Source organism: Theobroma cacao, chromosome 9 (assembly GCF_053813885.1).
Source record: "Theobroma cacao isolate CCN51 chromosome 9, ASM5381388v1, whole genome shotgun sequence".
NCBI lineage: Eukaryota > Viridiplantae > Streptophyta > Magnoliopsida > Malvales > Malvaceae > Theobroma > Theobroma cacao.
Genome location: NC_142647.1, coordinates 40,960,680 through 40,972,601, shown reverse-complemented (window position 1 = coordinate 40,972,601; position 11,922 = coordinate 40,960,680). Strand labels below are relative to the sequence as shown.

Genomic DNA, 11,922 nt, shown 5'->3' with positions numbered 1-11,922 from the left:
AAAAGGGCATTGCAATAAGAATTGGTAACACTAGTGCACAAAGCATTTACTAAGTTATAACTAGAACAATAGATAAGTTTTTTTCCTTTTTAACTTTTTGATTTAATAGAATAGGAAGCAGATTCGAATTTAATTCTTTGAATAGAAAAATGCATAAGTCGAAGTTTGATTCACTTGTAAGATGTCCTCAAATAAATCGAAATAAAAGGTGTCTCTCTAAAATAGGGTTTTGGAGAGTAGGATCTTGTTTCAAGCAAGGTCTCTGCTAAAGTCTAATTTTAAGATTTTGGCAACAATTCGAGTAATTCGGATCACGTTATACAGAGGAGGGTAGTGAAGAGTGTTGAATGGAAGAGATTAGAGAATTTAAGGTTAACGAAGGCGGACGATTCTCAACTACAAATCGGTATCAACAATGGTTCAAGTTCATCAAAAAATAGCAACGATTATTGCCTTTTGGGAATAGTGTGGAAGGGGAAGAAGATTTACAGGGAAGCAATGATAAAAATGTTGGGTAACCTATGGATAACTAAAGGAGAACTAACGGCGAAGGAAATAGGGGAAAACAAATATTTCTTTAGCTTCAGTGATAAGGAGGATTTTGATCGGATTAAAGCTGGTAGACCATGCTGCTTTGATCGAAACCTAGTGGTGTTGAAAGAGTTTGACATGGAGTCAATGGAACCAAAGGAAGTGAACTTCAAGCATGAAGAACTCTGGATACATGTTATTGGTCTTCCGATTAAACTAATGGAGAGGGAAACTGCAAAAGTAATAGGCAACACAACTGACTGGTTTATTACTGTGGATGGGGACGGTGGGGATCTCAAAGGAAAGTATACGAGGATTAGGGTCCTTATTGATTTAACAAAGCCCTTAAAGAGAGGAATTATGATTCACATGGATGATGGTCACATTAAGTGGATTTCCTTCCATTATGAGAGGCTGGCAAAGTTTTGCTTTAGGTGTGGCATTCATGAACAGAGCTGTAACCAACCATGCCTCGATGAGAATGGTACGGAGGTTCAAAAACAATATGGGGCTTTTCTAATAGCCTCACAAAGAAGAAAGGAAGTGGAGATTAAATTCGAAGGTCATGGACAAAGCCAATGGAAGAACTCGGATGTTCACTCGTAGGGGGTGGGATATAAAAAGAAAAAGGTTAGTGGGGGTCATTTCACTTCAGCCACGCTTAGTGAAATATTAAAGCAGGCTCAATCTTAAGGTATGGGTGATGAACAGAATGATGTGAATGGAATCGAACGAATGGATGATTCAAAATCAGTGGCAAGAGGTAATATGCCAGAGACAAGTGACTACGTGCCATATGAAAGTAGAGAACAGGTGCAAGTTGAATAGGTGTCAGTCGAAGGTAGAGAACAGTTGCCAACAGTAAACCCCGAAAAGCCCTTTGTATTGAATCGAGTGGATCCAAAGGAATATGCAGATTTGAATGGTGAGAAAGGTGTGTTGGTTGATGTTGAGGTGCAAGATGGTCCTAGACCAAATTGTAAACTAGTTGTGAGGAGAAATTTAAAGAGAAAACTGAAGGATTAGAACGTAAAAATAAAGGTTAATGGGAAAAAGAATAAGAACTGCGGTGAATTTCAAGTTGAACTAGCGGTGCACGATGGTCCTGGCGGCTAGCGCCACTTAGATAAATGAGGATTATGAACTGGAATTGTTGAGGACTCGAAAATCCTCGAACAAATCAAGAACTTCTAAAATATTTGAGGAGAATAAAACCCGAGGTAGTTTTCTTAATGGAAACAAGAAAGTATACTAGTGAAATAGAACGTTCGAGAGTATTGTTGGGTATGGATTGTTGTTTGACTGTTGACGTAACGGGTATTGGTAGGGGTGGTGGTCTTGCTTTATTATGGAGAAAGGAAGTATTGTTAGAAATTAAAACTTTTTCCCTTAACCATATTGATGTAGAAATAATTCTTAGAAGACAGAAGAAGAGATTAACAAGTTTTTATGGGTACCCACAATCGACAGATAAACGTATAGGTTGGGATCTACTTGGAAAACTTAAGGAGAAATCTCAACTACCATGGTTGTGTTTTGGCGATTAAACGAAATTTTCTTTACTAGTGAGAAAGACAGAGAAGTGGAACGAAGTGAATTAAGGATGAGGGAGTTTAGGGAGGCTAGTAGTGAGTGTGGTTTTCTAGATTTGGGGTTCAGAGGTCCTTTATTTATGTGGTGGAATAATGGAGAGGGCGATGAAACAATTAGATGCAGGCTTGATAGAGCTTTGGCTTCCATGTCTTGGAGAAATATGTATCCACAGCATGTTGTTCACACTAAAGCTTTGGGAGTTTCAGACTATTTTGTTTTAAAGATTGACTTGTTTAGTCAAAGAACAATTAGATGGCAAAGAAGATTTTGTTTGGAAGCAGCTTGGTTGAATGATATAAATTGTGAAAAACTTATATCGGAAGTAGTGGGCAATCAACACCTATCGGCATTAGAATTCTTGAACAAGCTTGAAATGGTAAAATGTAAATTTAATTCTTTCAAGTCTAAGCTATAGGGGGCCCACAAATCAATGAGTCAATTTCACCTGGTTAAATAGTTTTAGCATAAAATTAATGATTTAATAAGATGTGAGGAAATAATGTGGAAACAGAGATCTGGAGTAGATTGCTTGCGAGAGGGTGACATGATTACCAAGTTTTTTCATAGCAAAGTTGAGGAATGTAGGAAGAAAAATACCATCTAGGTTTTGAAAAGAGCTGGTGTAGAGTGGATTGACGATCAAGAAGAAATTACAAAGAAGGTTGGTGAATTTTACTTTAATTTGTTCAATTCTTCAAGGCTGAATTAGATTGATGATGTTCTAATGGTTATTAAGCCGTAGATGTCTAATGCACTTAATGAGACGTTGGAAGCTGAAATCTCTTTGGATGAGGTCTAAGAGGCTTTATTCCAAATGCCTCTTATGAAAGCTTTGTTGGTCCCAAATAAATATGCTAGAGGGGGAGGGGGTGAATAGCAATTTTTGACTCTTACTAAACTTGATCTCTAATTGGGGGCAAGTTAGAGGTCAATAATGAGAATTTCGATGGAAGTTGAAGGAATAATATAAGGAAGAATGAAATGAAAAGTAAAACAGGGCAAACAATACACAAAGATTTATAATGGTTCAGTTAAAGACCTACATCCACTGCCTTGATTGTTGAACAAAGAATTTTCCAAACCAAATCACTAAAATGGTGGAATTTCCAAGCTCCAACCAAGCTTTTACAATGGCTTTTCATAGGCTTGGCCACAACCTTTAACAATAGTTTTTCTCGATATCAACAAAAACCCAAAGCTAACTTTTCCTAGGTTGAGTTAGAACCTATACACTTAATCAAGCTAACCTAAGCTTGAATAAATCCCTTAAAGTGACTCGCTCACTCTAAGTGTTCAAAAAGAAAAGAAATAAGGATGTACCTATTATCACTAACCTGATCTGAATGATACAAAGTGACTTACTTATCTCAGTTACAAAGATTAAAGTGAAGTGCAGAAAGTATGCAGAGAATTTCTTGCTGTTTTTGAGCTTTTTTTGTTCTTGGAAGCATTGGATTTAGTTCTTAGCTGTTGGGGAGGATTCTTATACTTACAGAACCAACTTTGATAGATATTTGATAGTTTCTGACCATTGAGAAACAGTTTGGAATGGTTCTAACTGTTAATCTGTCTTCTAGTGTTCAAATTCAAATCTTCAGACAGAATACTCTTAGTTGACTAACTATGCTTCTTAGTCGATTAAGTCGTCTCTGTCTCTGAAACTAGTTTCTGCCAGTGATCTCTTAGTCAACTAACAATACTTCTTAGTCGATTAAGTTGTCTTTGTCTTTGAACCCAGTTTCTGGCAATAAGCTCTTAGTCGATTAACAATGCTTCTTAGTCGATTAAGTCATCTCTATTTCTGAACCGACCATCTTCATTCTTGAGTTTTAGTAGACTAACTCCCTTCTTTATCCAACTAAGAGGCTTCTGTTTTGTGGCTCAACTTTAGCTTCTCATTCTTATAAGATTTGATATTTGCCTTTTAGTGATTAATTTACAATTGGCATACATTTTTCATTCTGCACACTCAAGTAGCATAGTTAGACATAAATGAGTGAGAATGTTTTATTATCATTAAAAACTAATGGAGCCAACAATCTCTTTTTTTTTTATGATGACAAAACATTCATTGATTTTTAGCACAATGTCTATTAGATCCTTTTTGTTCTGCACAAAATGAGGATTTTCTCCCCTTGAGTATGTGCTCCCCCTTAGAGTATGCATAATTTTATTATTCATTTTAACAAGTTTTTATTTATTTCTTAAAGAAAATGACAAGTATAGATTCAATCATTTGACAAAATATTTTTATACAGCCTTACATAACAATCAGCTGTAGGTAACAGAATTATCATTCACTGTCATCAGCATATTTTCATGTCCATTCCAAAAATAAATACCATTAACCATCCAGCAGAAATATCATATATCATAAACACATAAGCAACATCCATTTTTATTTTAGAAACAGTTTCCATTCAATTCAACAGAACAACCATAAACATAAGTTATCGGCAAGTTATCAGCATCAGTTTTCAACCATCAGTACATAAAATAACATAAATAGCTCAATATCGTCAGAGTTAGATTTAAATTCCTAAATTGCCCCTACATCACTTCTATTTTCTCCCTAAAATTCTTTTACTTTCTATCTCCCCTAAGCTTTCGATCATATTACTCCCCTTTTTTGTCATCAGCAAAAAATAAGGGTGGTCAACTGGTTTGAGAAGAATCAGAAAGGTTAGACTCATCAGTGCCATAATGGACATTGAAGGGTTTAGGAGATGGCCTAAGTGATGCTCTTTTTGATGAGGAGTCAGGGGATGATTTGTCTAAAATTTGGAGGGGATTTTGAGCAAAAGATTGGACTAAGGGTTTGGCTTTCTCAGCTATTCTTGAATACTTTCTTCTCTTGAGAAATTTTGTCTTTATTGCCATGGTCTTCCTGCCTTTACCAGTAGGTCTGGATTTATCTTTGGTAGAAGCAGCTGCTTGCCCTTGTTCTGTTTTAATAGGTCCACTTTTTCTGGCAATGTGAACTAACTCAGGAGAAGCCCTTGTAGATGCTGACTTCTGATCTTTATCCTTTGTTGCTTCTCTTTCTGCTTGTTCTTCTTTGACCATTTGGTGAAATACATCCATTATTGAAACTTCCTCAAAGTTGGGAGGAGATGGTTTTTCTGGTTATGGTTCATCATGTGGTGGAGAGTTGTCATTAAAGGATCTAAGTACTTCAGTGCCTTCATTGGATTCTTCTTCATTTTGGGGCTCAAGAATGGGAGATTTTCGTGCTAGAACAAATTCTTGTTTATCACCTTCAGCTTGGAGGTCAGGACTTTCAGTAGCTTGTTTTGCTGGTGCTATACTTGGTGTTGCAGAAGTGTCTTCAATAGCAGGTCCAGAAGCTATTTTTCTCTTTTCTTTCATCACCTTTTCTAGCTTTTCCAACTTATCTTGAATTTTTTGTATCCTTGCAGATTGGTTAATGAGTTTCCCATCAACTCTCATTAGCAAATTTAGAATCATTTCATTCGAAATCTAGCAGGAAGCTGTCTGAGTCTAAGCAAGGGTGGAATGCTCATCCTTTAGAGCAATTTTGAGGGTCTTGACAAACTTTTCTCCTTCTAGTTTAGGGTTTAGGTTTGGCAAGCTTCCTAGATAGATTGCTTGGTCCCTACTTTTCACTTGGTCTATTTTATATCTTGAACTCCATATCCCCTTTTTCTTAATCAGAGAGGTAATTATGTTTCCATACGGTAGATTTACCTTCTTAACTTGACATGTTCTTTTCATTCTTTCTATCATGAATCTGCCTAAGTTAAGGGGGGTAGCATTAAAGGCATGCTCTATTAGCCACATATCTTGAAGGCTTACGTAGTTGAAGCTACCGCTTCTTCCATGTATTATAAAGGCAATGAAATAATGCAGAATCTTAATCTGAGGGCTTTTAATGAAATTGGCATAACTTTTGGATGAATATCTTTCCTTTTTCCCTATTATTATTTCCCACAGAGATGAAGAATCATAATCTTCAAGAATTTCATATTCTCCTTCTTCACACTCAACTTTGAGTAGACTTCCCAAATCTGTGGCCTTGACCACAAACTCCTTTCCATTCAAGAACACATTCAGACCATCATCAACAAAATCCTCAGGTTCCTTAAGTTCATTTTCATCTAGTGCAATGCTAGCATAGAATTCCTTCACTAAGTTGGTACTATAGGTTCTATTCTTAAAAGTGCTCAATTTCTTCAATTTTATCTCTTCAAAATAATCCGATAAACCTTTTTTAATTTCTGGCACCTCATTAAAGCTATCCAAGTCAATGTATTTTCCACATGAAATCGGTGCATTTTCTTTCTTCCTAAACCTATCCTCATAGGTTTTATTTCTAAATTTGGTGGATGGAGGAGTACCTTTTCTGAGGAGTTTTTCTTTTTCCTTCTTTTTCTCTGATTTTTGTTCTATTTCTTGCTATTTTTTTCCAGTTTTCTCTGTCACCGAGGCTGACTTATCCTTCTTCCTCTTTTTTTGAATCTTGGATGGTGGACTTTCTTCCATGGGTTGTTTACTTTTCTTATTTTCCAAAATATTACTAGGTAAAGTGGTTTTGACAATCGATTTTGAGTGGATTCAAACTTAGGGTTTGAGAGTTTAAGAGAAATGGGGTTTTGGTTTTCAAAGGAGTGGCTTCTAATGGAGAGAGAAGGAGCTTAGGGAAGTTATTTTTCCTTTATAATCGTCAGACTCCCCCTTTTAAATGCTGTCATTTACCCTCATTTTCAAAATTAAAAAATTACCTCTCTTTTTATTTTTAGTTTAGCAGTATTTCCTTTTCTTTTTCATCTGGTATACCTATCTCTTTTTCCTTAAATTTTATCATTTTTATTTCAGTTTCTTAACTGACTAAGTGTTATTCTTATTCGACTAAGTCTATTAACAAAAAGATACAGAATGCTCTTAGTTGGTTAAGCGATACTTTTAATCAACTAAGTACCTACTATCTTATAAATGAAAAGCTCATAAATTTTCTTAAAGCTCCTGTATATTGACCATTCCTAGATTTCTCCTAATTTCATTAAATCTTTCCTCATTTAAGGCCTTGGTGATTATAGCAACTAATTGTTGCAAGGTGTTAACAAACTCAATCTTAATATCTCCTTTAATCACATGGTCTCTAATAAAGTGACGTCTAATTTCAATATGTTTGGTCCTAGAGTGCTGAACTGGATTCTTTGATATATTAATGACACTTTTGTTATCACAAAATATTGGTATATTATGCATGGTTATTCCAAAGTCTTTTAATTGTTGTTTAATCCATAAAATTTGAGCACAGTAACTACTTAAGGAAACATATTCAGCTTCAGCTGTGGAAAGTGCAACCGAGTTTTGTTTCTTACTTGACCAAGATACTAGCATGTTTTTTAGAAGTTGACAAGTGCCACTAGTACTTTTCCTATCTATTTTACTTCTAGCAAAGTCAACATCTGAATATCCAATGAGACTAAAAGATGTTCCTCTAGGATACCACAATCCTAAATTTTGTGTGTCCAAGAGGTATCTAAAGATTCTTTTTACTACAGTTTAGTGTGACTCTTTAGGTTGTTATTGAAACCGTACAGAAACATACACTAAATTGAATATCAGGTTTGCTAATAGTTAAGTAAAGCAAAGATCCAATCATAACTCTATAAAGCTTTTGATCAACATTTTTTCCTTTTTTATCTTTATCAAGCTCGGTAGAGGGACTTATTGGTGTGTTGATTGATTTCAGCTTCAGCATATCAAACTCTTTCAACATGTCTTGAATGTATATTCTTGATTGATGAAGATGCCATCTTTACATTGTTTGATTTGAAGCCCAAGAAAGAATTTCAGTTCACCTATCATGCTCATTTCGAATTCACCCAGCATTTCTTCAACAAAATTCTTGCATAAAGCCTCATTAGTAGCACCAAACACAATATCATCCACATAGATTTGAACAACAATTAAATCATTGATGCATTTTTTAATAAACAGTGTTGTGTCAATACTCCCTCTAATATACCTTTTCTCAACTAAAAACTTTGAGAGTCTTTCATACCAAGCCCTTGAAGCTTGTTTTAGTCCATACAAGGCCTTATGTAGTTTGAAAACATAATCAGGTTTTTCAAAGTCCTCAAATCTGGGGGGTTGTTTGACATAAACTTTTACTTGAATGAGACCATTTAAAAATGCACTTTTCACATCCATTTGAAATAATTTGAAGTTCATGAAACATGCAAATGCAAGCAATAATCTTATGGCTTTAATCCTAGTAATAGGGGTAAAAGTTTCATCATAGTCAATGCCTTCTTCTTGGTTAGATCCTTGAGCCACTAACCTAGCTTTGTTTCTAATAACATTACCTTGCTCATCTACCTTATTTTTGAATACCCACTTTGTGCCAACAATTGGGTGATTGAATAGCTTAGAAACCAGTGTCCATACATGGTTTCTTTCAAATTGTTCAAGTTCTTCTTGCATGGCCAATATCCAGCTTTCTTCTTTTTTTGCTTCTTCAAAGCTTTTAGGCTCGATTTATGAGATGAAAGTTGAGAATTCACTTGTTTTTCTAATTCCTTTCCTAGTTTTGACTTCTTGTGTAAGATCACCAATGATCTACTCTTGTGGATGATCTTTAATATATTTCTAGCTCTTTGGAAGATCAATGTGTTGATTTTCAGTCCTTTGTAGAGTTTCTAAAGGTGGAGGTTCTGTTTCTCTTCCAGAGGAGTTCTTTTCACTGTTTTTCTTGTTTTCTAGGCTCATTTCTTCTATTTGTCTTTCAAAGTCCTCTGCATCATTTTCATCAACAAGAACTTCCTTTTGTAAGGTATTAGATTCATCAAAAACTATATGGATAGACTCTTCAACTGTTAAAGTTCTTTTGTTAAAGACTCTATAAGCTTTTGAGTTCAATGCATATCCTAGAAATATTGTCTCATCACTCTTAGCATCAAACTTTCCTAGAGAATGTTTTCCATTGTTCAATACAAAGCATTTACAACCAAAACTTCTAACGTGATAAGTGTTTGGTTTTTTACCTTTGTATAGTTCATATGGGGTTTTTAATATCATGGCCCTTATTGAGACTCTATTAAGAATGTAGGCTGTTATGTTGACAGCTTCTGCCCAAAAATACTTTGGTAGATTGTTTTCACAAAGCATGGTTCGAGCCATTTCTTTTAAAGTTCGATTTTTTTTTCTACAACCCTATTTTGTTAAGGTGTTATAGGCACTAAAAAATTATGATCTAACCCTTTTTCATTACAAAAGTTTTCAAACTCATCTCCCTTAAACTCACTTCCATGATCACTCCTAATGCTAACTATGACAAGTCCTTTTTCATTTTGAACCTTCTTACAATGATTAACAAATGCAGATAGAGCATTATTTTTATGAGCAAGAAAGTAGACTTAAGTATACCTAGAGTAGTCATCAATAATCACAAAGTCATATGATTTGCCTCTTAGGCTCGTTGTGTTAATTGGACCAAATAAATCAATATGTAGCAGTTTAAGAGGTCTAGAGGTGGAGACAATCTTCTTGGTTTTAAAGGATGTTCTAACTTGTTTACCTAGTTAGCAAGCATCACAAATCTGATCATTCTCAAATTTAAGTTCAGGTAATCCAATAACTAGATTTTTTCTCATTAATTTTGATATGGTATGCATGCTTACATGTCCAAGTCTTCTATGCCATAACCAGCTATCATTTCTATCATTTTCCATTAGACATGTTTCACAATTTAATTCAAGATCTTTAGGAAATATGACATACATGTTTTTGATTTGTTTTCCTATGAATGAAGTTTTGTTGGTACTAATGTCTATCACTTCACATTTATTTGAATCCAAACATACCTTAAAACCTTTATCACACAATTGACTGATACTTAATAAATTGTGTTTTAAACCTTTAACAAGCAACACATGACTAATTTGAGCTTGAGAATTCTTACCAATAGTTCTTATACCATGAATTCTACCTTTTGAATCATTTCTGAAAGATACAGTACCTCTTTTTTTCTTGTCCAATTGAGCAAACAACATTTCGTTTCCAGTCATGTGTCTTAAGCAACCACTGTCCATGTACCATGGTTGCTTTTCTTTCAATTGAGCTTTTGAGCATATGTCTTTTTGGTTTAGCTCAACCTGTAAGACAGATATTCAATTTTTCTTAATAGGAATCTATACCTTGATGGGTCCTTAAAGGTTAGCTACTACATAGGATTCTTTTGGAACCCAAATCCTTTTTATTTTCAGTGCGCTTCTTTTTCTATAATAGTCATAAGATAGATGACCAAATTTATCACAAATATAACATCTAGATAAGACATTAATAGAATTTTTCTTAAAGTATGTGTTTCTTTTCTCAAACTCTAAATAGTAGTATTTTCATCAACTGTTTTTTGTAAAGCTTCAGTTTTGTTTTCCAATTCCAATTTCAGAATTTCAAAATCTTTTTTTGAATGATCTAGTTCCGTTTGAAGAAGGTTTCTTTGTTTAAAAATAGAATTGAAGTCATGTCTTATATTTTCTAAATCTATCTCAAGAGATGCAGTCTTTCTTTTCAAAACTTTATATTTTGAAGCAAGTTTTTCGAATTCATCATAGAGACATTCATATTTTTCCTGAAGTTCATCAATAGAAATATCACAAAGAGCTGAAGATACCTCAGATTCCTCATGTCTTGCCATCAAACATAAATTTGCTTTTTCTTCCACTTTTTCTTCTTCAGCATCTGAACTTGAAACATCACTATCAAACCAGGTTGCAGCCACCATTGCCTTATTCGATTTTCTATTTTTCTTGAGAGTTTCTTCCTTCAGCAAGGGGCATTCTGACCTGAAGTGTCCAAGCTTCTTGCATTCGAAGCATATAACCTCTTCCTTTTTGTTGGACTCATTTTTATTTTTAGTTCTCCATGAAGAACCTTGATCTCTTCTGTACCTTTTCCTAGCCAATCTCTTGTCTCTTTGTCCCATAAGTTTTTTGAATCTTCTTGCCACTATAGCCAATTCTTCATCATCATTACAAGATAAATTGTCCATTCCTTTTTCAAGAATGCTTGCTTTTAAGGCAATGCTTTTCTTCTTTTCTTTTGCTTCTCTCTTGTCTTCTTCTTCTTTTTCTTCTTCCAGCTCTAACTCATGAGTAAGAAGAGACTTGCATATTTCATCAAGTGTGATGACATTTAAGTCCTTGGCTTCATGAATGGCAGTCACCTTTGGCTTTTAATTTTTAGGTAGGCTTCTAAGAAGTCTTTTGATAATTTCATGTTCGAGAAATGGTTTGCCTACCTGACTGAGTTTATTGGTAATATTAGTGAACCTATCTAGCATGTTGGTGATATCTTCACTAGGTTTCGTCTTAAACATCTCATAATTATAAGTTAAGAGAGTTATTTTGGACTCATTGACTTGTGAAGTCCCTTCATGGATAATTCTAAGTTTGTCCCACACTTGTTTAGCTGTTGTGCAGCTTAACATTTTGTTAAACTCAGTAGGAGTTAAAGTACAATGCAAAAAGTTTATTGCCTTAAAATTTGTTTATGGTTTCAGCTTCAATCCATTCAGACCTTGGCTTAATAATTAGTTCATTGGTCACTACATTTGTAGTTGAGGGAATGAAAAGTCCATCCGTGATGACATCCCACATCTCATAATCTATTGCCCTTTATAGATTGACATTCTAATGCTCCAATAAGGATAATTTGAGCCATCTAACAGAAGTGGTTTATTTGTGGACTGTCTTTCAACAACTACTGATTTTTGAAGAGCCATTAGGATCTCCCTTAGGATGTTAAGCCTTGAGAAAGAGGGATAGG

At 34.7% G+C, this 11,922-nt stretch overlaps 1 protein-coding gene across 1 annotated transcript; it reads left to right on the top strand.

Annotated features, from left to right (window-relative positions):
* Nucleotides 1-507: 507 nt before the first annotated feature.
* On the top strand, nucleotides 508-1,137 carry LOC148760971 (uncharacterized). The gene has a single exon (XM_088809716.1). It carries the CDS (start codon nucleotides 508-510, stop codon nucleotides 1,135-1,137), a length of 630 nt encoding a protein of 209 aa, XP_088665842.1.
* Nucleotides 1,138-11,922: the final 10,785 nt, after the last annotated feature.